This window comes from Hyperoodon ampullatus, assembly GCF_949752795.1.
Source record: "Hyperoodon ampullatus genome assembly, chromosome: 3".
Classification (NCBI taxonomy): Eukaryota; Metazoa; Chordata; class Mammalia; order Artiodactyla; family Ziphiidae; genus Hyperoodon; species Hyperoodon ampullatus.
The window spans coordinates 178,476,080-178,501,294 of NC_136916.1; the positions used below are offsets into that span (position 1 = coordinate 178,476,080).

General features: G+C 66.3%; 1 protein-coding gene across 3 annotated transcripts; it reads left to right on the forward strand.

Annotated features, from left to right (window-relative positions):
* Window positions 1-1,364: 1,364 nt before the first annotated feature.
* Window positions 1,365-25,215, forward strand: ASPG (asparaginase; the record flags this gene model as incomplete). Of its 3 annotated transcripts, none has more annotated exons than XM_079700411.1 (16): window positions 1,365-1,446; window positions 6,239-6,347; window positions 6,939-7,050; window positions 8,578-8,703; window positions 10,172-10,255; window positions 10,873-10,999; window positions 14,475-14,587; window positions 16,659-16,841; window positions 16,938-17,051; window positions 17,570-17,686; window positions 19,006-19,101; window positions 19,344-19,507; window positions 21,932-22,018; window positions 23,993-24,092; window positions 24,439-24,519; window positions 24,970-25,215. In XM_079700411.1, the coding sequence occupies 16 exons, from the start codon at window positions 1,365-1,367 to the stop codon at window positions 25,156-25,158; spliced, it is 1,884 nt and encodes a 627-aa protein (XP_079556537.1). The 3 variants fall into 3 exon arrangements, with proteins under 3 accessions (XP_079556537.1, XP_079556539.1, XP_079556538.1); XM_079700413.1 differs by having other exon boundaries at window positions 25,050-25,070; XM_079700412.1 differs by lacking the exon at window positions 23,993-24,092 and having other exon boundaries at window positions 25,050-25,215.

The following is a 25,215-nucleotide window of genomic DNA, read 5'->3' on the forward strand; positions in this document are numbered from 1 at the left end:
GAGGCCAAAGGGCAGAGGAGAGCTTTTATGTTCAAATGTTTCTTGTCTTGCCATAAAATATGAATTTTGTTTCACATAACTATAAATAGAGCATAACTTTTAAAAATTGTGAATCGCTATATTGTACACCTATAACATATAATATCTACATCAACTAAACTGCAATAAAAAAAATAATAATAAAAGGTAAAGTTACCCCCGCAAAAAATCTCATCAGTTACAAAATTGGGTTTCTGGAAGACGGAACAAATCAAGGTCACCTGTTTAGATGGCTAAACCCTTTGTACTCATATACAGGGAGAAGACATTTGTATCTGTCCTTGACAAGTCAAGTTCCAAATCACCTATCCTTCCCCTCCCTCTTGTTTTTTCTTAGGTTAAGAGTTACCGTCCTGAAATTTGCATTTTTAAAAGACGGCCTGGATAAGAGTTCCCAGAGAGGACCAGCTAGAACATTTACATCCGAAAGGCACAAGAGAAAAGCAAGTTCCTCCTACCTAGGAAGATTTTGTCCCCTTAAGGCCAGAATTATTTTTACTCTTGTCTTGCCAGAAAATAGGAATTTTATTTCATCACTTCCATGGAATCAAAATCAAGTACGGGAAGGGCTCTCTCTGGAGAGGAATCAGTTTTCCAGCAAACCACGTCGTGGGCCCTGTCGTCCCCCCAGCCCGCCACCGCCGCCTTGGTGTGCTGGCACCGAGGGAGGGAAACACGGACTCAGTGCATCGGAGATGAAGGCTGCAGCTTGTTCCTCCGGTACCCTGCACCCCCCTTCCCCTCCCTCCGTAGGCTCTCCTGGGACTGAAGGTGGTGGGCTCTGTCTAGCCCTGGAGGGGGTCGCCTCGGGCCCTTCTGGACGGTGTGAGTGGGCCGGCTGGGGTCTCTGCCTGCCCCCGCCATCCCAGGCACTGGACACCGAGGGCATGCTCAACAGTGCTGGATCTGCTGGAGCGCCAGGGCCTGGGGGGACTGCCTGGGAGGGGAGAACGACCCCGCTCCGCATTGGGGGTCCTCTGGCACCACCGTCCGTGAGGCACCTGGCCTTTGAGCCACAAGCCACAGCTACTCAAAACGCCCCGGCCCGCTGCACTGAAGTCGGATCGCCTGGGATCGCTCGAGACCTGTCTCCTATCCCCCGACCCGGGACCGGACCCGCCCCGCCCCTCCCCCTCCCCCCCCCCCCCATCCCGGGACAGGCCCCGACCCTCCAGCGAGTATCCGCCCCCAGGCAGGTCCCTCCACACCCCCCGCAGGTCCCGCCCTCCCCCGCCTCGCCCCCGGCAGGCTCCGCCCCTCCCCCCCGGCAGCCCTCTGCGCGCCCCGCCGCCTGCCGTCAGTCCCCGGTCCCCTGGCTCACGGGCATGGCGCGCGCGGCGGGGCCCGAGCGGCGGCTCCTGGCCATCTACACCGGAGGCACCATCGGCATGCGGAGCGAGCGCGGCGGTGAGTGGGCGCCGGGGTGGGGTGGGGGTCGTCCGCGCGCCCTCTGGCCTGTCGGGGGTCGCCAGGCCCCGCGGTGCCGCGCACGTGACCCCGCCGCTCCCGGTGGGCGGTCAGCCCGCCCGGGGGCACAACCTCTCCCCCGCGCTGTCGCCGGCTCCACCCGGGGCCGAGCCTCGACCACCGTGGCGTCTGTCTGAGCGCCCTTCCCTGCACAGACAAGACGGTGGGCAGGTGTTCAGAATCTGCCGAGATCCCTCACTCGGGACCACCGAGCGGCTGCAAGGCGACCCCAGCTTCCCCGCTGTTCCCGGCCCGGGCTCGGCCGGGCAGCGGGCACCAGACACCTTTGGGAAGTGTTCACGTGCCCGAGCAGTCCGGGCAGGTTGGGCGTTTCGTTTCTCTGCCCCTGTGACGTTGGCCTGAGTCGGTCCTCGAGGCAGTGACTGCTGGGCCGGGCGCTGAGCTCTGCGGGCCACTGGGGCAGGGGTGCCCCCAGGCCGGGCAGAGCCCCTTCGGGCAGGGGCCGGGTTTGGGGAGCCTGGGGCCCTGCAGGCGTGGGAAGAGGACTGCACACACCTGCAGAATGTTCCAGCGCTCCCGGGAGAGCGGACACTGTCTGTGCCCTCCACACAGGCCCCCCCGGGCTCCCTCCCTGGCCCCAGGTGCCTGTCCGGGCTGTCCTCACACCCGGGGCAGCCCCACACCCGGCCCTGGAGTGTCCCCCTACTCGGATCCTCTGCCAACCCCATAGTGGGGGACTTGCCAGAGCTGCCCCGTGCTAACAGGACGGTCGCCTTTGCCCTTGATCCTGGGGCCACTTCCCCAGCACCCCCCTCCTGGCCACCGTTTCCACTGAAGCAGCTACCCAGATGCCACTAGCACTTTCTCGCTCCAACAACTGCTTCTGGGTCCTCTGGGCCTGTTCGTGCCACCCCCCGATGCCGGCTGCCAATTCGCAGACGTCTCTTGAGGCCCACTCTGTGCTGGGCCCCAGGACTCAGACCCCCAAAGAGCCCTGTCCCGGAGGGGCTCAGGGATGGGGAGCATGGTTTCCACACCCCCTCACACCCTTCCCCCCAGTTGCTCCTCCCGGGCTGCTGGGGAGTCTGCCCCGTGCTGCCCCAGGGCTGGGGCAGAGAGGGGAGTGGCCGGCCCTGTCTGCATCCCTGGACTGTCTGGGGCCCTGGCCCACCCCTGCCCCTCCAGGCTTGGCACCTGGCCAACTGTGATTGCTGAGATTCCATTGAGCTCGACTCATTGTTCTCCAGCATCCAGGCTGCAGGGACAAGGTGGACTCTGACCTGGATCCCACCTGCACTGCGTCGCGTCCCCTCACAGCCCCCCACCTCCCCGGGGCCCCTCAGGCTCACTCTTCCAGGCGCTGCATTTTCCAGAGAGGATGTAAACTCCCACGTCTGGAAGGTGGCCTGGAGACCGACCGACTCTAGAAAGATGGGGTGTGGTGGGAGCGCCTTCCAGACAGGCAGGGGTCATCCAAGAGACCTCAGGACAGCACCCCAGGCTGGGGACGGAGCCGGATGGATGGAGGACCCAGGCCTGGGCCCTGTGGGCCGCCGTGCTCTGCTGGCCTCTGCCCTCTCTGAGCCCAGCTGGGGGCTGGGGGGACGCAGACACTCCAGGCCCTTCCTGCCCGGGAATTCTGATCCGGAGGGCGGAGGGCGGAGGGCATCAATGATTAACTCGCCTGGCACTGCTGATGTGGGCTCCGGGGCCGTGAGGGGCGGCCACAGCAAAGCTGTTTGGATTGTCGCTGTTGGGAGGCTTTCTGCGCCTGCTGGTAAACAGTGGCCAGCAGGGCACTCGGCGCCCCACACGTGAGCGCTGCCAAAGGTCAGGATGGTGAGGGGAGGGCAGAGGCCGTGGCAGCGAGGGACGCCCCTCACCCATCCCCTCGGGGTTCGGGGAAGATGTTGCTGGTCAAGGGACATCGTGAATCCGAAATCAGCCCATAACCCCAAGCCCAAGGCCGAGCAGCATCACGGCTGAGGAGCCCTGATGCCCTGAGCGTCCCTCGTGGGCCTGGCTCCTGGCGGGGGGAGCAGGGTGAGTGGAGCCTCGGAGCCGGGCAGCTGAAGGTGCCAGGACACCCCAGGAGGCCACCGGAGGGCCTGGCAGCCAAGTCTCATCCGGAGGGGTGATGTCCGTGGCTTCTTGTGCCCTTGGCCTAGACCCCCTTCCTGAGCAAGTTGCCACACGCTCACAAGTTCCCTGTTTTAGAGCCTGAGCTGTCCTGGGACGGCCCTTACAGATGAGTGTGTCTGGTGGAGCCTCTGCCAGTGACTCAGCTCCCTGCCTGCACGGCCCGGGGACAAGGCCTGGGCAGGGCGGCTTCTGCTTTTGTAGGGCCTGAAGCTTGGGGGCCCGTGCTAAGAAAGAGACTACAATTTACAAAATCAGAATTAGATGAGAAAGCAGGTGTTTATTTATTAGTTTGTTTGTTTCGTTGTTGTTAGTTTTTTCGGCTGCACCGCGCAGCACGTGGGATCTTCCTTCTCTGACCCGGGCTCGAATCCATGCCCCCTGCGGTGGACATCTTAACCACTGGATTGCCAGGGAAGTCCCCTTATTTTTGTTTTTCTTGGGGGGACAGGTGTTTATTTAGAATGACGAAGGAAATCACAACAAACTGCTAGTTCTTAAAAGCCAAGAACATTACAAATCCCAGAAAAATATTTTGTGTTCGTTGACTTCCTGACCCTCCCCAAGGCTGTTTTCCCCACACTTTTGGCTGCTTCGTGTAATGATGTGTCGGCAGAATTTTGCACAGAGCGAATAGAACAGAAGGAGAGTTCAGCCTTCTCTTCGGCTGGTGTTGCCTGTCCACCCACGGGCTCCCCAGGCGGGGACACCAGGGTCTGGGCCGTGTGGGGCTCGCTGACCCTGTGCCTTCCTGCCACCCCGAGGCGTGGGGTGTCCCCGGAAGCCAGTGTCCCACTGTCCACTGGCAATAGCCTCGCTCTGGGTGGAGGTGACCGTGCACATCACCTCCCCTGTCGGTGGATCCCCAGGTTTACATGGACACCCCAGTGCCACCCACTGGGAGGGCAGCTGGAGTGAAGAGTGGCGTGCGGGCTTCCTGCGGCTGCCCTGACCCGTGACCACAAACGGGGGCCTAGAGCAGCAGAAGCCTCTCTCGGGAGATGCCCCATCACTGCAGGCCGGTGTGTTCGTGTCTCTGCTCTGTTCCTTACACGGCCTTCTCTGGGTGTCAGCTCTCTTCCGCCTCTGTCTTACAAGGATGCGAGCGGTGGCATTCAGCACCCACCCGCCTAAGCCAGCATCATCTCATCACCCCAGGACCCTCACTCAATCATGGCCTTAAAGACTTTGCATTTCAGGTTCTGGGGGTCAGGAGGGGACACCTTTGGGGGCCTGACGCAGAGGGTGGGCGGCTCTGAGCCTCCCTCAAGCCCAGGGCCTGGAGTTCAGGCCTCCTTGCTGTCAGGGCTGGCGAGTCCAGACCTTTGTGGAGGCAGGTGTGTGTCCTGGTCACACTTCAGGCATCTCTGGAGGGTGGCCGGGCTGGCAGTCACACACGGATGTCCCCTCTGTCTACTGAGCCCCGTCACTCCTGCAGCAAAGCATATGGAGCCCCTAAAGGGTGCTTCCTGGGTTGGGGGGCTGTTCAAGGTGCTCCCCCTTGGGTCTCCTTCTCTGGCTGGGGAGACGGCACCACGAACATCCTTGGGCCAACGCAACTGTGTTTAGTGGGGGTTGGCAAGAGCTGGGCCTGGGATTTACTTGGGGCAGTTTATTACGCAGCAGCAGGAGACTGATATACCGGGCAAAGGGTGAAGGCTGGGAGCAATATCGTCGCCCAGGGTGACCACTGACCCTGGTCCTGAAGGTCTTACATGTTTCAGCCAAGGGTGCTTCTCGAGGGGGGACCCTGCTGTTCTCGCCTCTGTGTCCAGGTGATCGACACAGCCAGGCACGTGGGAGACGCCCAACAGAACCTCAGCGAGGGGTGCACATGCCCAGAGAAGTTTAGCCAACTTGCCCAAGGTCACGGAGCTTGCAGGGAGCAGGGTGGGACAAAAAGCCAGGGCCCCAGTGCAGAGACTCTTCTGGGAGCCTTTGCTGAGGAGTTGTTTGTTGCCAGGAAACACTTGTGACTTCTCAGGGTTTTCTTAGAACACACACCATTTCTGCCCAGTGCCTCCTTAGTTGCATGTTTCTGGACATGGAGGCTGCAGGCAGAGGGCCTGGGCTGGACCCTGAAGGTGTCACACACAGTCCAGGTAGGGAGAAAGGGTAACGGGGAGCGTGTGGGAATGGCACCAGCATCTGGACATCAAGGAGGGCTTCCTGGAAGTGGTGTCCTGAGCTGGGATGAAGCAGCTGCTGGGTGAGAAGCGGAAAGTAGAGGACTTCCAGGCAGAGCCAACAGCGCGTCCACGGGCAGAGCGGTGTGGACGTTCTGGGAAGTGGGGGAAGGAGAGTGGGCACATGTGTCCTTGTTGTGAGTGGCCAGGGCCCCCTGAGCCTCGGGGCGGAGCCCTGGGGCTGTCTGGGTGAGACTGGCACTCCCGACCCGGGGCAGCTGCCCATCCTTGCCAGGGCCCGGGGCAGCTGCAGGCCCGTCTGCCCAGCCCCTGACTTCCCTGAGGGCCAGAGCTCACCCAGCCAGCTCCCAGCGCCCCACCCCTGCTGGGGCCTGGCCCCCGGTGAGGAGGGAGGGGCCGGTGGCTGAGGGGGGATGTGGAGGGGGGCGGTGCTGGTGGTGGCTCCCAGCCTCTGACCCCGCCTCCCTGCCCCACCCCGCCTGCAGTGCTTGTCCCTGGGAAGGGCCTGGCCGCCGTTCTGAGGACGCTGCCCATGTTCCACGATGAGGGGCACGCCCAGGCCTGTGGCCTCCCCGAGGACACCTTAGTGCTGCCGTGAGTGTCGGCTCCTCTGGGGTCCCGGGCAGGGACGATGGCCAGCTGTCATGGGGTGGGGGGCATCCTGAGACTGGCACCTGCCAGGCTGTGGCTTCTTAGTGTGTCCATGGCGAGCTGCCAGAGGATGCTGTCCCCACGGGCTCCCACTTTGATGCCTCTAGAACTGACTACAGCCCCCTTTCAAGTGAGCCCCGTGGGGACTCAAGCCCATCAGGAGAGGCAAGGGCTGGCCCCAGGCGCCCCCTCCTTGTGGAGGTCCTTCTGTTTCCCAGTTCGTGGCCCAGGCTGCCCAGTGCTCTTCACTGCTGGCGGGCTGAGCGGGGAGTTGACCTCCCTCCTCCCAGGGTCGTCCTGGCTCACCGAGGGGAGGGGACACTGCTCTGGAGCAACCTGGCCTGGCCTGTCCTTGGCCCCTCCCGGGACCACGGTCCTTGCTCCTGGGGCTTCGAGTGGAAGGGAGCCGGTGGGGATGCAGAGCCCACGGCCACGGCCCTGGATGAGGGGCCTGGCTGGGCAGAAGGGAACGGGGCCGCCGAGCGAGCGGGCGCAGAGTGCGAGCCTGCTGTCCGCCTCCTGCAGGCCTGCCAGCCCCGCCTGCCCCGACCAGAGGGTCGTGTACACGGTGCTGGAGTGCCAGCCTCTCTTCGATTCCAGTGACATGACCATCACCGAGTGGGTTCAGATCGCCCAGACCATCGAGGTGAGGTGACGGGGGAGTGTGGGCGGGGCTGGGGACAGGAGCCCAGTGGATCGCACCTCAGCCGCAAGGCTCCCAAGGCCCTTTTACCTGCACCCGTGCGGGCGGGCATCGAGGGCCACGTCCGCTTTCCTGGCGAGGCAGTGGCCCGGGTGGCCGTCTGGGTTTGTTCAGTCAGTTTGTCCCCGTTAGTATCCTGGGCTGAGACGTGCAGTGCTTCCCTGCAGACTTCATGCCTGGCCCACCCCGTGCCCACGCCCACCCTAGACCGTATAGTCTTCGTGGATTTAGGGCCCACAGGAGGGCACGGAGCCTGCGAGGGCCTCGTGGTTGACACACAGTGTGGACGCCTTACCTGCAGCCCGAGCCGCCCCCCATCAGCTTTCCTCCGTGTCCTGCCCACGCCACCAGCACCAGCCCCCATTCCTGCCCCAGCCTGGCCCCCGCCAGGCCCAGTTCTCACCTTCCTCCCTTAAGAAAGCCCGCTCCCCACAGAGGGGCTTGTCATTCAGCCTCCCTTCCCGGCAGCTGGGCGCTGGCCCCAGTTCCACACTTGTCTCGTTCTCCTGGGGCAGAACGGCTTCCGGGGCCTCACCCCCCTCACGGTGAGCGCCTGGGACCGCGTGAGGCCCTGGGCCCGGCCCTTGTGTCTCTGAATGTCCGTAGCCGTGATCTGGGGCAGTCTCCCTGCTCTGTGGCCAGCAGCATCCTACAGTTGGGGCCTGACCGCTTCTCTGAGCGCCTAGGACTGCTGTCCTGGCTGCAGAGGCCAGCCATGCGCAGATTCACTGTGTGGCCAGCAGAGGGCGCCCCAGCCCACCACGTGGCTCGGCTCCCCTGCCGCTACGGGCCCAGCCTGGCTTGGTCTTTCAATGGGCCACGAGAGATGGTCCCCTGAGGTCCCCTTGTCTCCCGGGACTGTGCCCCTCGCAACCACAACCCAGGCCAGCTGCCCACTGAGGCCCAGCCTTGGCTGCCTGCTAGGAGGTGGTGGCCGGGGGTGCATCCCTGCAGAGGTGGCCTGTGTGCCTGTCGGCATCCTCCCCACCTCCCATGTCACAGCCGGCTCCCAGCACTGGCTGTGCCTTGTGCCTGTCGCTTGTGTCCGCGCCTGGCCCTCCCACTGGACCGAGAGGCTGGTGGGCTTGCTCACCCCTCAGCCCCTGCTGCCCCGGGGGCAGTGGTCACTGAGCAAGGGGCCCTCCAGGAGCACCGAGCTGACCAGTGTGCTCGGGAGCCCAGGCCGGGCATTGCACAGGGGGGACCTTCCTACCCTCAGATAAGAGTGTTCAGAGACCCCGAACTGAGTTCTCTCGTGGGCAAGGGGTGTCGCAGGGAGGCCCGAGGGGAGAACACGGGCGCCGGGACTCCAGGCAGAAGCTCCATTTCCAGCGGGCTTCCCCGGCCAGCGGTGACCCGGGTCCCACTGGCACCTCCCCGGGTCCCTCCAGCTGTATGTGGGGCCCTTACCTTCCTTTTCCTGGTGGCCCTGAAAGCCAGGCCTCCCTGAGCTTGCCGCCCCTCCTGCAGAGACACTACGGGCAGTACCATGGCTTTGTGGTCATCCATGGCACCGACACCATGGCCTTCGCTGCCTCCGTGCTCTCCTTCATGCTGGAAAACCTGCAGAAAACTGTCATCCTCACTGGTGCCCAGGTAACAACCCGGGCTGCCCAGTGGGCATAAGGTCTGGGCCTTCCTGAGGCCACAGGACAGTTCAGTGCTGCTGGGGGCCCAGGTGGGTCCCCGGGCTCCTTGCTCGGTCCGGCAGCTCCCCGAGCTGGCTCCTGCTCAGTCTGAGCCGGCCAGCGCTGGTCAGTGCCCTGGTCCTGCCTGGTGCCAGCCCTGCCACCCTGGGGGTGGGTCCACAGCCTGCTGCCGGCCTTGTCCAGCTGCCCTCCTTTTGTTGCTGTCCTCTTCGCACTGTGGTTCCCACCGATGCCATCCCTGGGCACCTGGGTACATGCTACCCCCTCCTCTCTCACCCTGACCCAGCACAACCCCCAAAGCCAACAGGTGGAATATTCTAGAAAACTGCTGGATTTGAAGGGGGGTGGTGGGGGAAGCCTGGACCCCCGTCAGGGCCTGCGTCAGAGGCTGCCTGCGGTGGCGCCATGGGGCCAGCCCTCCCCAAGGCCCTGGAGAGCCTTCCCCGGGGTCAGAGGTTGGGAAATCCCGTTGCCAGGTGCTGACCCGGCTGCCTGCCCTGCTCTGTCCGTGGTCCCTGCGGGTGTCACAATGGGGCGGCCCCACGCAGGGGAGGCCCAGGGCCACACCGCACACACCCCACTGCTGCTGAGCACGTCCCACTCGGAGCTCGAGTGGAGGTATGGGGTGCAGGCTGACCCTGGCTCTTCCCAGACCCTCCTGAGCCCCTGGGTGTAGGTCGCCATCAGGCCTCTCCCAAGGGATGAAGGGCGGGAAGGATCACGCTTGTGCTCTTCTCAGCCCCGCGCTGGCCCTGACGAAGTGTCCCTGTTATAACGCAGGGGAGACAGAGGCTCAAGGCCCGGGGCTGCTGGCCCACTGCCACACCCCTTATGAGGACCCAGGACTGTGGCCCCAGGCCAGGGCTTTTCCTCTGGAGGCCCTGGGCCCACCCCTGCCCAGCCGGCCTGTCTGCACACCCCACAGCAGTCCAGCCCTTTGTTGCCTTCCTGGGCAGGAGTGGTGGGGATCTGGGTACGGGTCACAGTCAGCCCTGGGGGCACTGGCCCTCACGTAGACACGGGAGCAGGTCTGGGACCCGGTGCTCGGAGGCCCCGCGTGAGGCTTCTGGCCATAGCGTCCACCCACGGTCAGCTCTTGGCCACCCGGTCCAGAACTGGCCGGGGCAGTGAGGGACCAGAGCCTCTGTGCCCCGGGGCCAGGGAGCTGGGCTGGGCAGTGGCGGGTCCCTGGGCAGGAGCCCATCCGGCCGGCCTCCGGCAGCGGGCACTGGGGCCTGTGGGGAGCAGAGGGCGCTGGGATGCGGGCCAGACTGGCATGGCCAGCAGGTGCAGCTCCCCGAGCAGCGGTCCCCACCAACCCGAGCCTGCCTGCCGCCTCTCCTGGACCCCTGCCCGGGCTCCGCACTGGCTCCCTCCTACGCTGCCTGAGCCTCAGCCCCTCTCCTCTCCCCCAGGTGCCCATCCACGCCCTGTGGAACGACGGCCGTGAGAACCTGCTGGGTGCCCTGCTGCTGGCTGGCCAGTACGTGATCCCCGAGGTACCTCCTCCTGCCTCCTTCCTGCGGCTCCTGGGAACCCAGGCCTGGGGCTCGGGGTGTGGTGCTCAGGGGGACACACGGGGGCGCGTCTGGAGGGGTTTAAAGATCTGTCTTTCCCCTTGAACGTGAAGTACACCGTCACCGTAGAGAAAATAGGGAAATAGAGAAGGCAGCAGGAAACAGTCACTGCCTCACCCCCCGAGACGTCTGCTGCTGACAGTGTGCTGGATTTTCTCCGGGTCATGTATATATATATGTGGTTTACGTATATTTGTCTCATACCCACGGTATGGTATATATTTATTTACACTATATACATATGTACGTGTGTACGTTTCCATCAGTAGGTTGTACGGCGTGGTTTTGGAAAGGCCTCTTTTTCCTCTTCATCTTTCCCGGTCACGTGGTGACAGCGGGGGACATTTACAAGATCCCCCCCTCACGTCTCAGGGGACAGGGAGAGGAGCCCTGGGAGGGGGTCGCCTGCCCTGGGGAGGGGCTTCACGGAACGCCGTCAGGGCCTGTCTCACTGCCAAGGTGCCCAGCCCGCCCCATGGGAACAGCTCCTGAGCAGGGCAGGGGCTCCCCGGCGCTGAGCTGCTCCCCGCCCCCCGCAGGTCTGCCTGTTCTTCCAGAACCAGCTGTTTCGGGGCAACCGAGTGACCAAGGTGGACACACGCAGGTTTGCGGCCTTCTGCTCCCCCAACCTGCCCCCTCTGGCCACCGTGGGCGCTGATGTCACAAGTAAGCGGGCAGGGGTCACATCGCATCATGGCGTGCAGGGAGCTGCTGCAGGGACAGCGCAGGGCCTCCTGGGTGGGAGCGCACGGCTCGGGGTCCTGCCCGGGGCTGCGGAGAAGCCGGGGGCCGGGGGGAGCTGCTCGGGGGGGGTGCCCATCAGGTAACCCCGGCTCGGAGCCGGGGGGCCATCCCGGGCGGGGCCGCGTTTGGGCGATCAGCCTCCTGTGCCCTTCCCCGGCCACGTGGCCCCGGGCCCAGGAGTTCCTCAGTGACCCGGCCACGTGGCCCCGGGCCCAGGAGTTCCTCAGTGACGGTCAGTGGCTCTGCCACTCGCCTCGGCCTCCCGGGGACGTGGTTCTGGTAGTGCGACCTCGTCCTGGGGACTTTCAGGGGTGTTTCTGTGCCCTGGGCCTGGCAGGCCGCCCAGTCCCCGTCGTGGGGTTGCCCGACGCCTCCCGTGGGTGGTGGACCCTGAGCCCTCCCCCCGAGGGACCCCCGACGCTGACCCTGGTGAGCAGCCGTCTCCAGCCCAGTCCTCGGCGAGCGCTGCTGGGTTGGTGCTCGGGCCTCACCCGACTCAGCCGCCCTCGTGGCCGTGGAGACTCTCTCCACCCGGGATGTCCGCTCTCCTGTGTGTCTCCGGGGCCCCCTGGCCCCTCTCCGGGTCCGCCGTGGCCATGGCCAACCCCTCCGTGAGGCGGCGTGACGGCTTCGCTCCGGTGGCCTTGCTGTCCGCCCAGCCCCTGCCGTCTACATGCTGTCCCCTCGCCACCCCCGTGTCTCCTCCTGTGCCTTCGAGACGTGGGCATCCAGGCATGGTGGCGGGCAGGATCTCTGCCAGGCGGTTGTGGGGCTACAGCAGGAGGAGAGAAGGACCATGCAGGGAGGCATTGCGGCCCCGAGCCCTGACTTCATTCTGGGGGTCTTACCCTGCATTTCCCTCCCCCTGCCCACCCACCCTGCTTGCTGGAGCGGCTCGGGGGTTGGTAAGGCCCAGAACGGTCGGTGCGTCTAAGCTGTGTATAGCACGTCCGGGTTCTGGGGGCCAGAGTCAGGGAAGGCTTCCTGGAGGAGGTGGCCCACGTGCTGGTGCTGGCAGATGGACTGCTTCCTTGCTGTGGTGGGCAGTGGCGCTCAGCCCCTCCTGCCCCAGTGCCAGCCAGCCGAGGAAGCAGGAGTGGGCGGGAAGGAGGGGGCGGCTGCTGTGCAGGCCTGCCTCCCCCATGGGGGCTGAGTCACACCTTCTCTGGGGCTCAGAGGGGAGCTCCCAGGACGCAGCCCACTGGCAGGTGCGGAGTTCACCCTGGATCCCCAGGCCCCTACCTGTGTCATGCCAAGCCCGCACCGGCCGTGAGGTGCAGGGCACACTGGTGCGGGCTGGTCCGGGCGGCTGGCCGGACGCGGGGCTGGGGCAGGCCCCGAGAGGAGAGGCCGCCCTTGGACCCCCAAGCCCGTGATCCCAGGAGGATTGTGTCCCCCAGCCAGGGTGCCCATGTGGTGTGTGAGGGCCCCGGGCTGTTCCCGGCACCTGGGGCTGAGAAACAGCAGCCTCTGCCTGGGCTGTGCCCGGCGGGGCCCCTGGGGAGGCGGGAAGCTGGGGGCTGCCACCAGCACTGGGGCGGCGGCGCCCTTTCACTGCTTTTTGTTGCGTTTTCCCTCCCCTCTGTGAAGCCGTCACAGACGAGGGGCTCGGGGCTCAGGGGCGGGGAGCTGTGCCGGGCCTGGAGGGGTGCACGGCGGGGGGTGGGGGTGAGTGCTGGCCCCGCCCTTCCCCTAGTGGGTGAGGCACGTGCGGCCACAGCGGGCCTCCAGGAGCCCCAGGTCCTTGCTGTGCAGAAGCCCTGGCCCCAGGGAGGGGGAATCAGGCCGACAGGCTCAGGCCAGCAGGGTCCCGGCAGCTGAAGGGGACGCGGGACCCAGTGTCCCCTGTGCACGTGGGCTCCGCTGCATGGCCCTGCGGTGGCACTGTTAGGACCGAGCAGGGACGGTGGTCCTCACACCACCTTCCCTCCTCTTGGCCCTTCTGAGCATGGGGACAGCGGTCCCCTGGTGTCCAGTAGGCCCAGGTGAAAGGACTTGGGGTCCCATGGGCTCTGAGGGGGATGGGCTGGCCGGGCGGGGCGGTGCAGGCCCGCTCTGTCTCCGTAGACCCCCCTCGGCAGCCATAAGTCCTGGCTGGTGGCCTTGCTCCCACCCGCCGCCGTCTTATCTGCTCGCCCAGCTGGGGCCGGGGCCCGAAATCGAAGGACACCCCTCGCTGCTGCCGGCTGCTGCGGCCGCCCTCCTCCCAAGCCCATCCCCCAGAGCCCCCGCATCTCCCACCCTCCCAGCTCCCCGTGAAAGGGCAGCACGTGTCTGGAACGTTCCTCAGTTTATTATCATATGAGAATTGCTCTGGTGGAAACAGCAGGAGGCCCGCAGGCTTGCACCCCCCTCCACGGGACCGGGGTGGTGGAGGAGCCCTGGGCGGGGGTCCTGGAGCCCGCATTCCCCTCCGGGCTCTGCACCTGACTCTGGGCAGCCTTGGGCAAGGCCCTTTACCTCCCTGGGCCTCAGTTTCCCTGGGCTGGACAACGGGGCCTCCTTGGTACCTGCTCCCTCAGCCCGGCCTCTGCCTGCTCGAGGCTGCCATGTGTGAGGGGCCGAGAGAATGGGACCCTGGGCTCAGCGCCGGGCTCCTGAGGGTCGAAGGCCAGGCCTGCCGCCCAGACCCCCGCCCCCTGCCCGTGGGTGGAACAGGAGGGCTGGGAGGCCTCTGGTGGCTTGGTCCCCGCAGAGCAGCAGCCTTTAGATCCACGGAGAGCCTGATGCTCTGGGGGGTTCTCTGCGTGGCGGGCACTGACCCACGTAACTGCCCCCTTCCCTCTCCGCGGGGCTCAGGAGCCACCCTGGGCGTGGAGAGCAGGCTGGCCTCATGTTAGGCCTCTGAGACTTTGGGGTGAATGAGATGAAGGTTTTCTTTGCCCAAAGGTTAGGGATCCAGAAGACTCATTCATCCATCCATTCATTCATTCACTGACTTGCTGGGCCGTGGGCCAGGTCGGTGCCCAGTAAGGGGCTCGTGAGGCTGGCCGGTCAGAGGACGCTGCCCCGACTGCTCCTGGGATCCAGGATCGCAGTTTCCCGGTGATCCCCCGGCTCTGCGCCGTCTGCTGGGCTTCTCGCCGTTGCACGTGCCGTGCCCTCTGCCTGGAAGGCCCTTCCCCCACCTGCCCTCTCCCCTCTCCTGCACTGGCGTGGCCTGCTGGGCTCTGGTGGCCTCCGTCCCTGCGGGGTCCTCTTCGCCCCCTGGACCCCACGCCCGCCCCGGGGGCTGGCTCAGGCTGGAGCTGCGCCCCCCGCCTGAGCGAGCTGGGAGAGGGGGCAGGCGACGGGACTCCGGAGGCACCAGACGGAGGCCGGGGGGTCCGGGAGGCTGGGCCGGGGCCGGGGCCTGCAGATGGCCGAAGGTGTGCATTCGGTCCCTCTGTCCTCACAGTCAACTGGGAGCTGGTGCGGAGGGTCCGTGGGCAGGGCCGGCTGGTGGTGCACAGCAGCGTGGAGCACGACGTTGGCCTGCTGCGCCTCTACCCTGGGATCCCCGCCACCCTGGTAGGGACCCCGGCTCAGCCCCCGCGGTGCCTGCCTCCTGTACCCCCTCCCCTCCCCACCTTCGTGTCACCGGGACCTGCGCCCCCTCCGCTGCCTTCTCAGCCCGTTCACCGTATTTGTGAACTGGGCTTGTCCCCGCGGACGTCACAGCACCGGGTTCCGAGGGCTCCTCTGAGGCTGGTGGAGTGTGGCCCTGGACGCTGCTCTTTCTTGTGGCCGCTCTGGTGGTCCCTGCCGTCCACCCCTTGGCCACCAGCTGTTTCTGGGTTGGACACGGCGCCTGCCTCCGTCCTGCCCAGTGAGTCAGGCCCAGATGCTGGGCTGCCAGTTGGATGGAGGGTCTCGGGTAAAAGCGTCTCTGGGCATCGCTGGCGCTGAGTGTGGGGCTGCAGGGCCCCAGAACACGCGTGCTTCAGTGCTGTGACCGGTGGGGCACTGCAGCGCCCTCCTCTACCTGACACACGTGGCTTCCCAGGTGTGTCCCTGTACCTGGGGCGACGTCAGGCTGCCTTTAACCTCTGGGCCACAGTCTGTGAACTGGAGCCTGCTCCCCTCCCAGGGGCAGAGCCGCGATGGGACCAGAAGGGGTTTGCTGGAGGCGCGCTTCAAGGGCTGCCCTCGAAGATGAGGGTCGTCCCAGGGGCTGGTGGCCGGATCCCACGCACGGGTCTCACATCGTGTAGTAGCCAGAGGTCATTGCACGAGGCTGCCATCTTCAGTGGGGCTGAGCTGCACAGGCTCCTTCTGGGAAAACATGCTGGCCTGTGAAGTCTTTCTAGAACATGATGTAGCTGGGGGAGTGCAGAGCCATAAGCTGGGCCAAGCTCAGACAGGGGGACGGGACCCCCAGGGCTTCACTCGACGGGGACTTCTGGGCCGTCGGGGCAGGGCCTGCTGGTGGTGACGTCGTCCAGCAGCGGGCCCTAGTCTCCAGTCTCCCCGTTCCCGGGTATCTGCCAGGAACAGGTCTGCTTTTACCTTTGGCCTCTACCTGGAGAAGCAGAGGGAGCCGATGGCAGTTCTGAAAGGCTCTGATGGGGGCACAGCCAGAGGGCTGGACACCTGCTGCACAGGCCAGCAGCTTGGCCTCCGGGCTCCCCCTGTGTAGCAGGTTCAGGGACAGACATGCTCAGCCCTGGGGCCTCTGGGCTGTGCCCACCAGTGCTGACACAGGGCATGGCTGAGCTGGGCAACAGGTGTCCCCGCAGGGTGGCCTCTGAGGGGACCATCCTTGTTCGAGTTAAACCCCACGCCCCGTCCTCTTCTTTTTTTTTTTTTAATTTATTTACTTTTGGCTGCGTTGGGTCTTCGTTGCTGCGTGCGGGCTTTCTCTAGTTGTGGCGAGCGGGGGCTGCTCTTCGTTGTGGTGTGCAGGCTTCTCATTGCAGTGGCTTCTCTTGTGACAGAGCATGGGTTCTAGGAGCGTGGGCTTCAGTAGTTGTGGCACCGCGGGCTCAGTAGTTGTGGCTTGCGGGCTCTAGAGTGCAGGCTCGGTAGTTGTGGCGCGTGGGCTTAGTTGCTCCATGGCATGTTGGATCTTCCTGGACCAGGGCTCGAACCTGTGTTCCCTGCACTGGCAGGTGAACTCTTAACCACTGCACCACCAGGGAAGCCCCCGTCCTCTGTCTTCCAGTGGAGCCTTGCAGCCTCATGGGATGTGTGGACAGCACCCTGGCTTAAGCAGAACCCTGCATGTGTGTTTAGCTGCAGGGCCCTTTCCCCACAAACTGGCTTGCTGGGAGCATCACCTGTTTGTGTCAGACGGGGCAGAGCTTTGGACCGGATGGAGGGGCCAGGGGCCGGGAGGGGCGGTGTGGTGGCCCGGCTGGGATGGGGGCCCCTTCACTCCGTGAGACCTCTGATGGCCCTTTCTCATCTCCAGCTGGCTCCTTGTGACCTCTGACCCATTTCCACGGTGTTTGTGGCCTTAACACTTAGAAGGGGACAAGGGTCCCTTTGGGGGGATGTGTTGGGGAGCGTGGCGGGCCCCGAGGGTGCAGGGCCAGCCTGTTGGTCCCCATTGCTGGAGCAGGAAGCAAGGCCCCTCACCCTCGCCTCCCGGCCCCCGCAGGTCCGGCTCTTCCTGCAGCCCCCCCTGAAGGGCGTGGTCATGGAAACCTTCGGATCGGGAAACGGGCCCACCAAGCCCGACCTGCTTCAGGAGCTGCGGGTGGCAGCTGAGCGAGGCCTAGTCATCGTCAACTGCACCCACTGCCTTCAGGGCGCCGTCACCTCGGACTATGGCGCTGGCACGGTGGGGCGGGGACACCGAGGCCTTGGGAGGGGGGGCAGGGGCAAGTCCGGCCGTGACCCCGTGCCCCATCGTCCGCCGGCGCCTCCGTTCCTGCAGGCCCTGGCGGGAGCCGGCACCATCTCAGGCTCCGACATGACATCGGAGGCGGCCCTGGCCAAGCTGTCGTACGTGCTTGGCCTGCCGGGGCTGAGCCTGGATGGCAGGAAGGAGGTGCGTGCCCCTCCGGCTGGGGACCTGGGCCCGCACTGGTGGGCGGTGGGGCCCAGTCCGGGGGATGCGTCCCTGGGTTTGGAAGGGGGGCGAGGACGGGGGGGCTCCCCCGATCGGTTGCCAGCCCCAAGCCCGGGCACTGCCTGTCCTCACCTCGAGGAGCCCCAGGTCTGGCTTGGGCCGAGGATCCCCAAACTGCTCCCAGGGTATCGCCTCCCTCTTGCTTTTCAGGCTGGCCTCAGACACAGCTGTCCCCGGGCCCTGGGGCTGGGCAGAGGCCACAGGGGCCCGGGGAGACCCTGAGCTGGAGGGCGGGAGGGCGGGAGGGTGGGGCTGGCCTGGTGTGGGGATCTGGCTGGGGTTAGGCTCCGGCCTCAGGCGTGGAGCCCGAGGGAGAGTTTCAGGCCCTGGGCAGCCCCCTCCCGGGGCCTGGGGTGCCTGGCCTGTGAGGTTGGCCTGGGCTGCCGGGTCCGGGCCCTGATGGAGCTGGCCCGGCCCTCCGTGTGCCCCCACGGCAGCTGCTGGCCAGGGACCTGCGCGGGGAGATGACGCCGCCTGCTGCGGACGAGCTCCGGCCCTGTCTGCGGGGCAGCACGCTGGGCCGCGGGGTCGCCCAGCTCCTTGGGCTGAGCCAGGTACTGTCCAGCGAGGGTGAGGGGTCTGGGCGGTGGGCCCCTGAGGGGTGGGCCCCCGTCCCCTGGCATTGCGGTGCCAGGAGCAGAAAACCACCAGGCGTGAACTGGTTCTGGGCTCGGGGCCACAGCGGGGAGGGTTTGCAGGGACTCGTGGGCCGGCGTGTGGGAAGGGGCCAGGCCGTCGAGAGGGGCCCTTGCAGCATGCACGCGGTACTCAGAACGTGGCCGCTCCCCCGGGGGGCAGCCGGGCCGGGCCTGCTGGCCCTGGCGCAGGGCTGCCTCGTGATGGGGGCGCGCTCAGGCACCACAGGCGCTCCGTCCGTCCTGCTGCTGGCGGGAGAGAGGTGTCTGCTCTGGGGTCTCCCCGGGAAGAGGGGCCAGGCTTGGAGCTCCTTCCCCTTCTCAGCCAGGGTGCCCAGGCCCAGGCAGGGACCGAGGGCTTGCTTCAGGGCCTGGGATCTGAGATTCAAGCTGGGCCAGGCTCACGGGGGTGACTGGGGCCTCCTGGTGACCCACCTTACCGCCACCCCTGGCACCGGCCTCTGGGAGAAGTGTCCAGACCTGGTGCGCCTGGCAGGAGACGGGCACTGTGTCCCGTTGCTGACCTGGGTCACACCACGTGCCTCAGTTTCCCCTCTGCAGAGTGAGGGTGGGAGGGTGGAGAGTGGCAGGAACTTAACCTGCTGGCCAGGGGTGGGCAGCAGCCGGACGCAGGCGGCCTGTCGTCACAGCGGACGCCTCGGGCCTTAGTGACTCCAGGGGTCAGGCCCCGCCATGGTGCCTGGAGCAGGGATGCCTGTGGGGGCCTCTGATGGGACCCCCAGCCTTCTGGCGCCTTGGGGAGCTGTTAGGCGACCCATGGAATTCCCAGCACCGGGGCCAGGCGGTCCTTCCTTCTGGGGAGGGCCAGGCACCCCTTCCCACCCTCCCCCAGGCAGGTGCCCTATGAGTTACCCCTGCCTCCTGGCCCGCAGGGGAGGCAGGCGAGGACGTGGGTCTCATGGGCGGGTGGCAGGCCCCGGTCACACAGCTGCTGGGATGGAGCCAGGTGGTGGCCTGTGTCCTGCCTGGACTTTGCTCCCGGGGTGGGGGTCCCGAGTAGGCCTCAGGTGTGCCGCCCAGCCCCTGTGTGGAGACTCAAGGGGGCGCTGGACCCCATCCTGGGACTCACTGCTGGCGTGGTGTGCGGGCCAGCAGGGCTCCCACGGGCCCTGCGCCCCACCTGTTTCCCTGCTCCTGGCCCTGCCCACTCCTGGGGGTGCTGAGGACCCCAGGAAGCGGCAGGGATCCCAAGGTGCTGCAGCGCCCCCTCACCCCAGGAGGCTGATGACGTGCGGGATGCCCTGGCACCCAGCCTGGCCTGTGCCGCGGCCCACGCCGGCGACCTGGAGGCCCTGCAGGCGCTTGCAGAGCTGGTGAGACCCCTGCCCGCCCTCGGGGACCAGCTCCGGCTGCACCAGGCCCCGGGAGGTGGGGCGCTGCCCAGATGTGGGCAGGACTGCCTGTCCCGGGGCTTGCTCACCTCCCTGCAGCTGAGGGGGGCACGTGGCTGTGTCAGGCCCCCCTTGGGTGCACCCCGACCCTGTCCCTTCCCTGTGGCCTACCTGGCCCTAGCCGGCCTCCCCTCAGTGGGTGACGATCCCTTGCATCGCCCCAGGGCAGTGACCTGAGCCTGGAGGACTTTGGTGGTCAAACTCCGCTGCACTCGGCCGCCCGAGGGGGCCAGGCTGGGGTGGTCACCATGCTGCTGCAGAGAGGGCTGGATGTGAACGCACGGGACAAGGATGGCCTCAGCCCGCTGCTGCTGGCCGTGAGGGGCAGGTACTGGGCTGGGGGGGGCGGACACTGTGGCGGATGTGCGGGCAGGGGTGCCGTGTGGGGCAGGGCCTGGACAGGGATGCCTCCGAGGGGGCCTTCAGGGTACCTGTGGTCACACAGCATCCCCAGGCAAAGCCAGGTGGGACCAAGGACGCCTGCTTCCTGGAGCCTCGCCCACCTCCAGCTGGGCCCTAGGCATTAGCAGTGACCTTGCCAGGTGTGAACAGGGCCCAGACTGGGAGGACTGACTCTGGACAGGGTGGTCAGGGAGGGCTTCCTGGAGGTGACCACCAAGCTGAGCCAGGCAGGCCTGGCAAGACCCTGGCACGGAATTTCTAGAAAAGAAAAACGCTTACAGAGCACAAGGGGTCTCGTGTGTGTTCCCTACATCCTCCACCTGAGGGGCTGGGGGCGGGGCAAGGGGAGAAACCCCCCACCCAGCACTGGGATGGAGCAGGTACGGAGCAGGTGACATAGTGCCAGACGTTGGGCTGGGTGAGCACAGGTCCCCAAGGGGGCAGGCTCAGCATGCATGCTAGTGGGGGTGTCCCCCAAGCTGGCCCCATCCAACAAACCCTGGCTTTTTAAGGCAGGGCCCCAGCCTGGGTTTTTGGGGGGCCCCCACCCAAGTGGAGACTTGCAGAGCTGAGCTCTTGCTGAGGCCCCAGGGCCCTGGGCAGGCATTGTGGGCACCTGACGTCTGGTTCCTTCCTTCTAAGGAGATGCAGAGGCCCCCTGCCCTGCAGCCAAAGCCAGAGGCTGGGGCCCCCCGGAGGGGCCACCCTGTGTGCTCACCTGTGACGTGCACTGCAGGCTGGGGCGGCGGCACCTTGCAGGGCGGGTTGTGTGAGGATCCATGTGAAGGAAAACGCACAAGCTGGTGGTCACCACCCGGGAGCCGGGTCACAGGCTCTGACCCCTTCCCTTGGGGTTGGGTGTGGTGGGCAGGCAGCCAGCCAGCGCGAGGCCGGAGGAGCAGGCATCGGGGCTGGTGAGCACCTGTACCCGTGTCCTATGCTGGGGCAGCTGTCTCCTTGCCCTCCCAGGCCCGCCTGGCATCTCTCCGAGGGGCAGGCCTCTCCTGCTCTGACAGTTGGAACTCACGGCGGATGGGCACGGGTGGGGCCTGGTAGCCACTTGGCCCTGCATTCTAGGGGCTTACGTTGCTCCGAGGCCTGGAACTTTCTGGGCAGACCTAGCGGCAGGGCCGGGACTGCTCTCGCACCTGTTTCCCCGTCCCCTGCCCGGCAGCCGGGAGGGGCATCACATGCATACCTGTGTGTGAGAGTGTGTGTGCGAGCATGAGCGTGAGTGCACTGGTGCACACGGGTGTGAGTGTGTGTCTGGGACGTGGGCATCACAGCCCTTGCTTTCCACCTCTTACAGTCTTGCTGTTTCCGAATGCAGAGCTGGTCTCGGTTTAGCGTCTGCCACAGGCCCCGGGCCCTCCCCAGGGGGCTCTCGGCCTGCAGGACCCTGGGTTATTTCTGGGGGTTTCATGAGTCTCATGGAGAGCCCAGGCCACCAGACCACTCGGCTCAGTCCTGGGCCGGGGCGCCTCACCCTTGGGGCAGTGGGCAGTGGGGTAGCCCCTCCCTCCCAGCCTCCTGGGAGCATCAAAGGGTTCTCAGAACAGGCGGGGGACCGAGGGGGAGGGCTGCGCCTGGGGTGTGCCCGTGGCGCCCAGGCCGGGTGAGCTGGCTGGAGACTCTGCGGCTCACACTTGGGTGTGGGTGGCAGCATGGTGAGCTCACCCCGTCCTGGTCCCACCCGCTCGTCCCCAGCCTCCCGAACCGGTCTCCCGGCTCACCCCCCAGCGGGCCCTGCTGTGCCCTGGAAGGGCTGGCCTCACCCTGGAGGGCTCCGGGGGGGTGGGGGAGACCCCACTCTCCTCCCCAGCTCCCTAAAAGTGGGGTGACCATGCAGTTGATGGTACACCCCCAAACTGGGGAAGGGGGCAGCCTCGGAGCTCTGTGCTCTCTGTTCCCTGGGCTCGGAGCAGGTGCCTCGACACCCACAGGCCTCTGGGCCCTGCTCCGGGCCAGCCTGACGCCCATGGTCTTCCGTCAGTGTCTCATGCCCACCCCATCCCCAAGGGCAGACTACCGGCCCAAGGGATTCCGTTTGCCCAGACTCGGCCCTGGCGGGTGTGAGCTCCGCAGGGAGGCTCCTTCCAGGGTGGGCTGTCCGAAGGTGCCCAGAGCAGTGCCTCGGGGCCTCGGGAGGGGGCGCTGCGGACAGATGTGCTGCTCAGCCAGGGCTGACTGACCGTCCCCCCGCCCGGCGTGGGTCTGGGTGCTGGGGACAGAGGTGGGTGGCCCTAGTCTGGGGAGGGTGCGTTCCTGGTCTTGGGCACAGGACAGGCCCTGCTGGCGTCTAGCGGAGGCTGCGGCGGGCAGGCGGTCACCACGCTCTTTCTCACGGCAGGCATCAGGGTGTCATTGGGCTGCTGCGGGCAGCTGGGGCCTGCCTGTCCCCCCAGGAGCTGGAGGACTCGGGGACAGAGCTATGCAGGTGAGGGTCGCAGGCGTACCTGTGCTTCCCGGGACGCGGGCTTCAGACGGGGGAGAGCCCATCGTGCACCAGCTGGGCCCTTGGAGCACTTGAGGGTGGGGTTCGTTCCTAGCAGAGGGAGCGGTCCAGCAAGGGTGTGTGTGTGAGAGTGTGCGTGCGTGCGTGTGGGTCGAGGAGGGCCGTGGAGGGGTCGGCTGGGCTGCGTTTGGGGAGTTTGGGGCACGGGGTGGGGGCAGGGCAGTCGGCAGCTCTCACGCGCGGCTGCGCTCCCCCGTGGGGGGAGCCCCGCGTGGCCCCGTGCGGCGGGTCCTCGTCCCCGTCGTAGGGAGGACATCAAGGCCCAGCGGCTGCCCTGCCCTGGTGGGCGCTCCGCTGCCAGCTGCCAGCAGGACTCTGACCTCAGCCGCTCTGAGCGACCACCACGCAGGCCTGGGGAGGCTGAGGCCCGGGAGGGGTGGTGGTAGGCCGGGCAGGGGGCAGGCCCAGGGCTGCGCTCGTCCTCCGTCCCCTGGGCCCCTCCGTGTGGCGCTGCTGATGTTCTGTCGCTGTCTCCCCGCCCGCCAGCCCCTCCTGTGTCCAGCCTGGGCTGCCGTGGGCGGGTCTGAGGCCTCGAGGAGGGGAGGGGCCGAGGGGGTCAGGCCGGAGGGCCGGAAGCGCCTTGGCAGTCAGAGCCCCCAGGCGCGGGCTGGGTGACAAGGGCGGTGTCTTAGACCGTGGCTGCTGTGTGTGAGGAGGGGTGGCTGCCTGTTCTCCAGGAAGAGGACCTGAAGCTCTGGCCCCCTTGTCCCCACCGGCCAGCATCCCCCCACCCCCGAGCCTTGGAGGCCCCCGTCCTGGACACAGTGGGGTGGAGAGAGCCCACTGGGCCCAGCCTCAGCCCCTGCCTCCCTGGAGTGCAGCGTCCCTGGGGGGACGAATCCTGCTGGCTCACCTGCCTCTTCTCAGCAGCGACAGGGCTACGGCGGGGGCGGGGGTGGGGGTGGGGCTCCGATGTGCGGGATGGTGGCAGGGCCCAGGCGGGGTGGGTCTTGGCTCTGAAGGGACTTCTGGGGTGACTTGGTTCAGAGCTGCACGCCAGGTGGGCCTCGATGGCTCCGTTGACAGATGGGGAAACGGGCAGAGGGGGGCAGTGACAGCCAGCTCCCACGGGAGTGGGTCATCTGACCTGAGCTGCTTGGCTGGATTTGAGGGGGGGCCCTTGGCCAGCTCTTCCAGGAGGCGAGTGTGTGTGGGAACCAGCGCGAGAGGCCTGGGGGCAGATCTGGGGGCGGGGCGGGTGGTGGCGCCATCAGCATGATTCACCTCAGGAATGACCCAGCGCCGCTTTGGGGGCTGCTGCTGCCGTGTCCTGACCCAGAGGGAGTCCCGAGGGCCCACCTGCGGGATGGCCCTTCCTGCCCGGCGGCCCTGGCCAGCACACACCTGGCTTGGACCCCTTCCCTGCCTGGTCCCAGGGTGGGGAGTGGCCTCCTCTCAGTGCAAAGGGAGGATGGGGACGACCCCACGAGGGCCTGGGAGGTGCTCTATGAGTCCCCCGCCACCTCCCTAGGGCAGGCAGGCCCAGGGCCCCTCCTAGCCAGGACCTCCCCATGCGGCCTGCTGGGTCCAGGGCCATCCCCCCACTTCCCCGCCTCCTCAGACGTTCCTCCTGCCTCTGTGGGCCCCGCCGGGGAGAGCTGTGTTGTAAGATGTGAAACTGGCGGACGGCACTCAGCCGGTGGGGTGTGTGCGCACGTGCACGCGTGTGCGTGCATCCTCACGCGTGTGCGTTCGTGTGTGCACCCTTGACCTGAGTCCCAGTCACCCCTGCTGGGTGAAACCAGACTCCAGGCCGTCTGCTGGCCCGCAGCGACTCCTGCACTCCTGCCCCAGGGCTCGGGCACTGCTGGGTCAGCTGTTTGGGGCTGGCTTTGCAAAAGTGCCGGTGGGCAGATGGACAGGTGCCCAGCGGTCTCTGACGGCTCCCCCTCCCAGGCTGGCATCCAGGGCAGACTGTGAAGGCCTGCAGGCATGGTGGCAGGCAGGGGCCGACCTGAGGCAGCCGGGCTATGACGGGCGCAGCGCCCTGCATGTCGTGAGTGCCACCAGTGCCCTCTGAGGCCACCTCCTCCAGGAAGGCCTCCCTGACAGCTCCGTTGGCTCTCCCTTCCCAAATGCCAAACTCCTGCTCTCTGGGTGGATGCGCTTCATATGCGGGAACCACAGGGGTGGGAGGGCTGTCCCTTTTTCCTGTCCCAGGTTCCCTCCCAGGGCCCAGACCTGTGGGGACAAGGGCAACGGAGGAGTCATGGGGTCCTTGGTGCATGGGTGGGAGGGCAGCCTGGTGGGCCGCTGGGGGTGGGAGGTGGGGTTCAGGGCCAGGTTGCTGGTCCGAGTCCCTGAGGCAGCCCCTACCCTGTTCCCCCTCATCCACCCTGCAGGCAGAGGCAGCTGGGAACCTGGAAGTGGTGGCCCTTCTGCAGAGCCTTCAGGATGGGGTTGGTGACCAGGCCCTGGGCCCAGTAAGTCCCCCACCCCTCTGTGGGGTTGGACCTGGTGGGAACTGTGTCCTGGGGACAGAGCCGGTCTAAGTCAGTGGGGCCTCCAGAGCCCCTCCTGGGGGTGGGGCGCACCCTCTGTGGGAAGCTGCGAACTGCCTGGAGGGAGGGCCAACCCCAGACCCCCTGCTTCCGTCCTGTCCGGCCGCCCCATAGTGCACCCTGCCCCATGGCGCACCCTGCCGCGGCACTGGAGGCCCCAGCCATGGCCAAGAAGCTCCCCGAACCTGGAGGGGGCCTGCCCACCCTGCCCTGCCCCACCAGGACCAGCACCCACTGGGTTGGGTGGGCCAGGTTCCAGCTGACTCCCCACCCCCACGCCATCAGCTGGCCTTGCGGAAGACTCTCCAGGCTGGTTGGGTTTGCTCAGGTCCTTGGGTCCCTCCCCTGTGAAAGGCTGCTTCCCACTGACAGGTGCCCGGGCTTGTCTGTCTGCTCCGCCCCCATACAGTACCTGGGCCTCCACTCCTCCTCCAGAGACCTCCCACTGTCAGGAAGTGCTGCCTGGTGTCTAACCTGAAGCTGTCCTGCTGCAGCGTAAGCCATTCCTTCCTGTTGAGACCTGCTGGAAGGATGGCAGCAGACCCACCCCTGCGGCTCTGACTGTGCTGTGCGCCCCCTTCCCCTGCCCCCCTCCCCGCTGCTGGAGTTGCTTCCCAT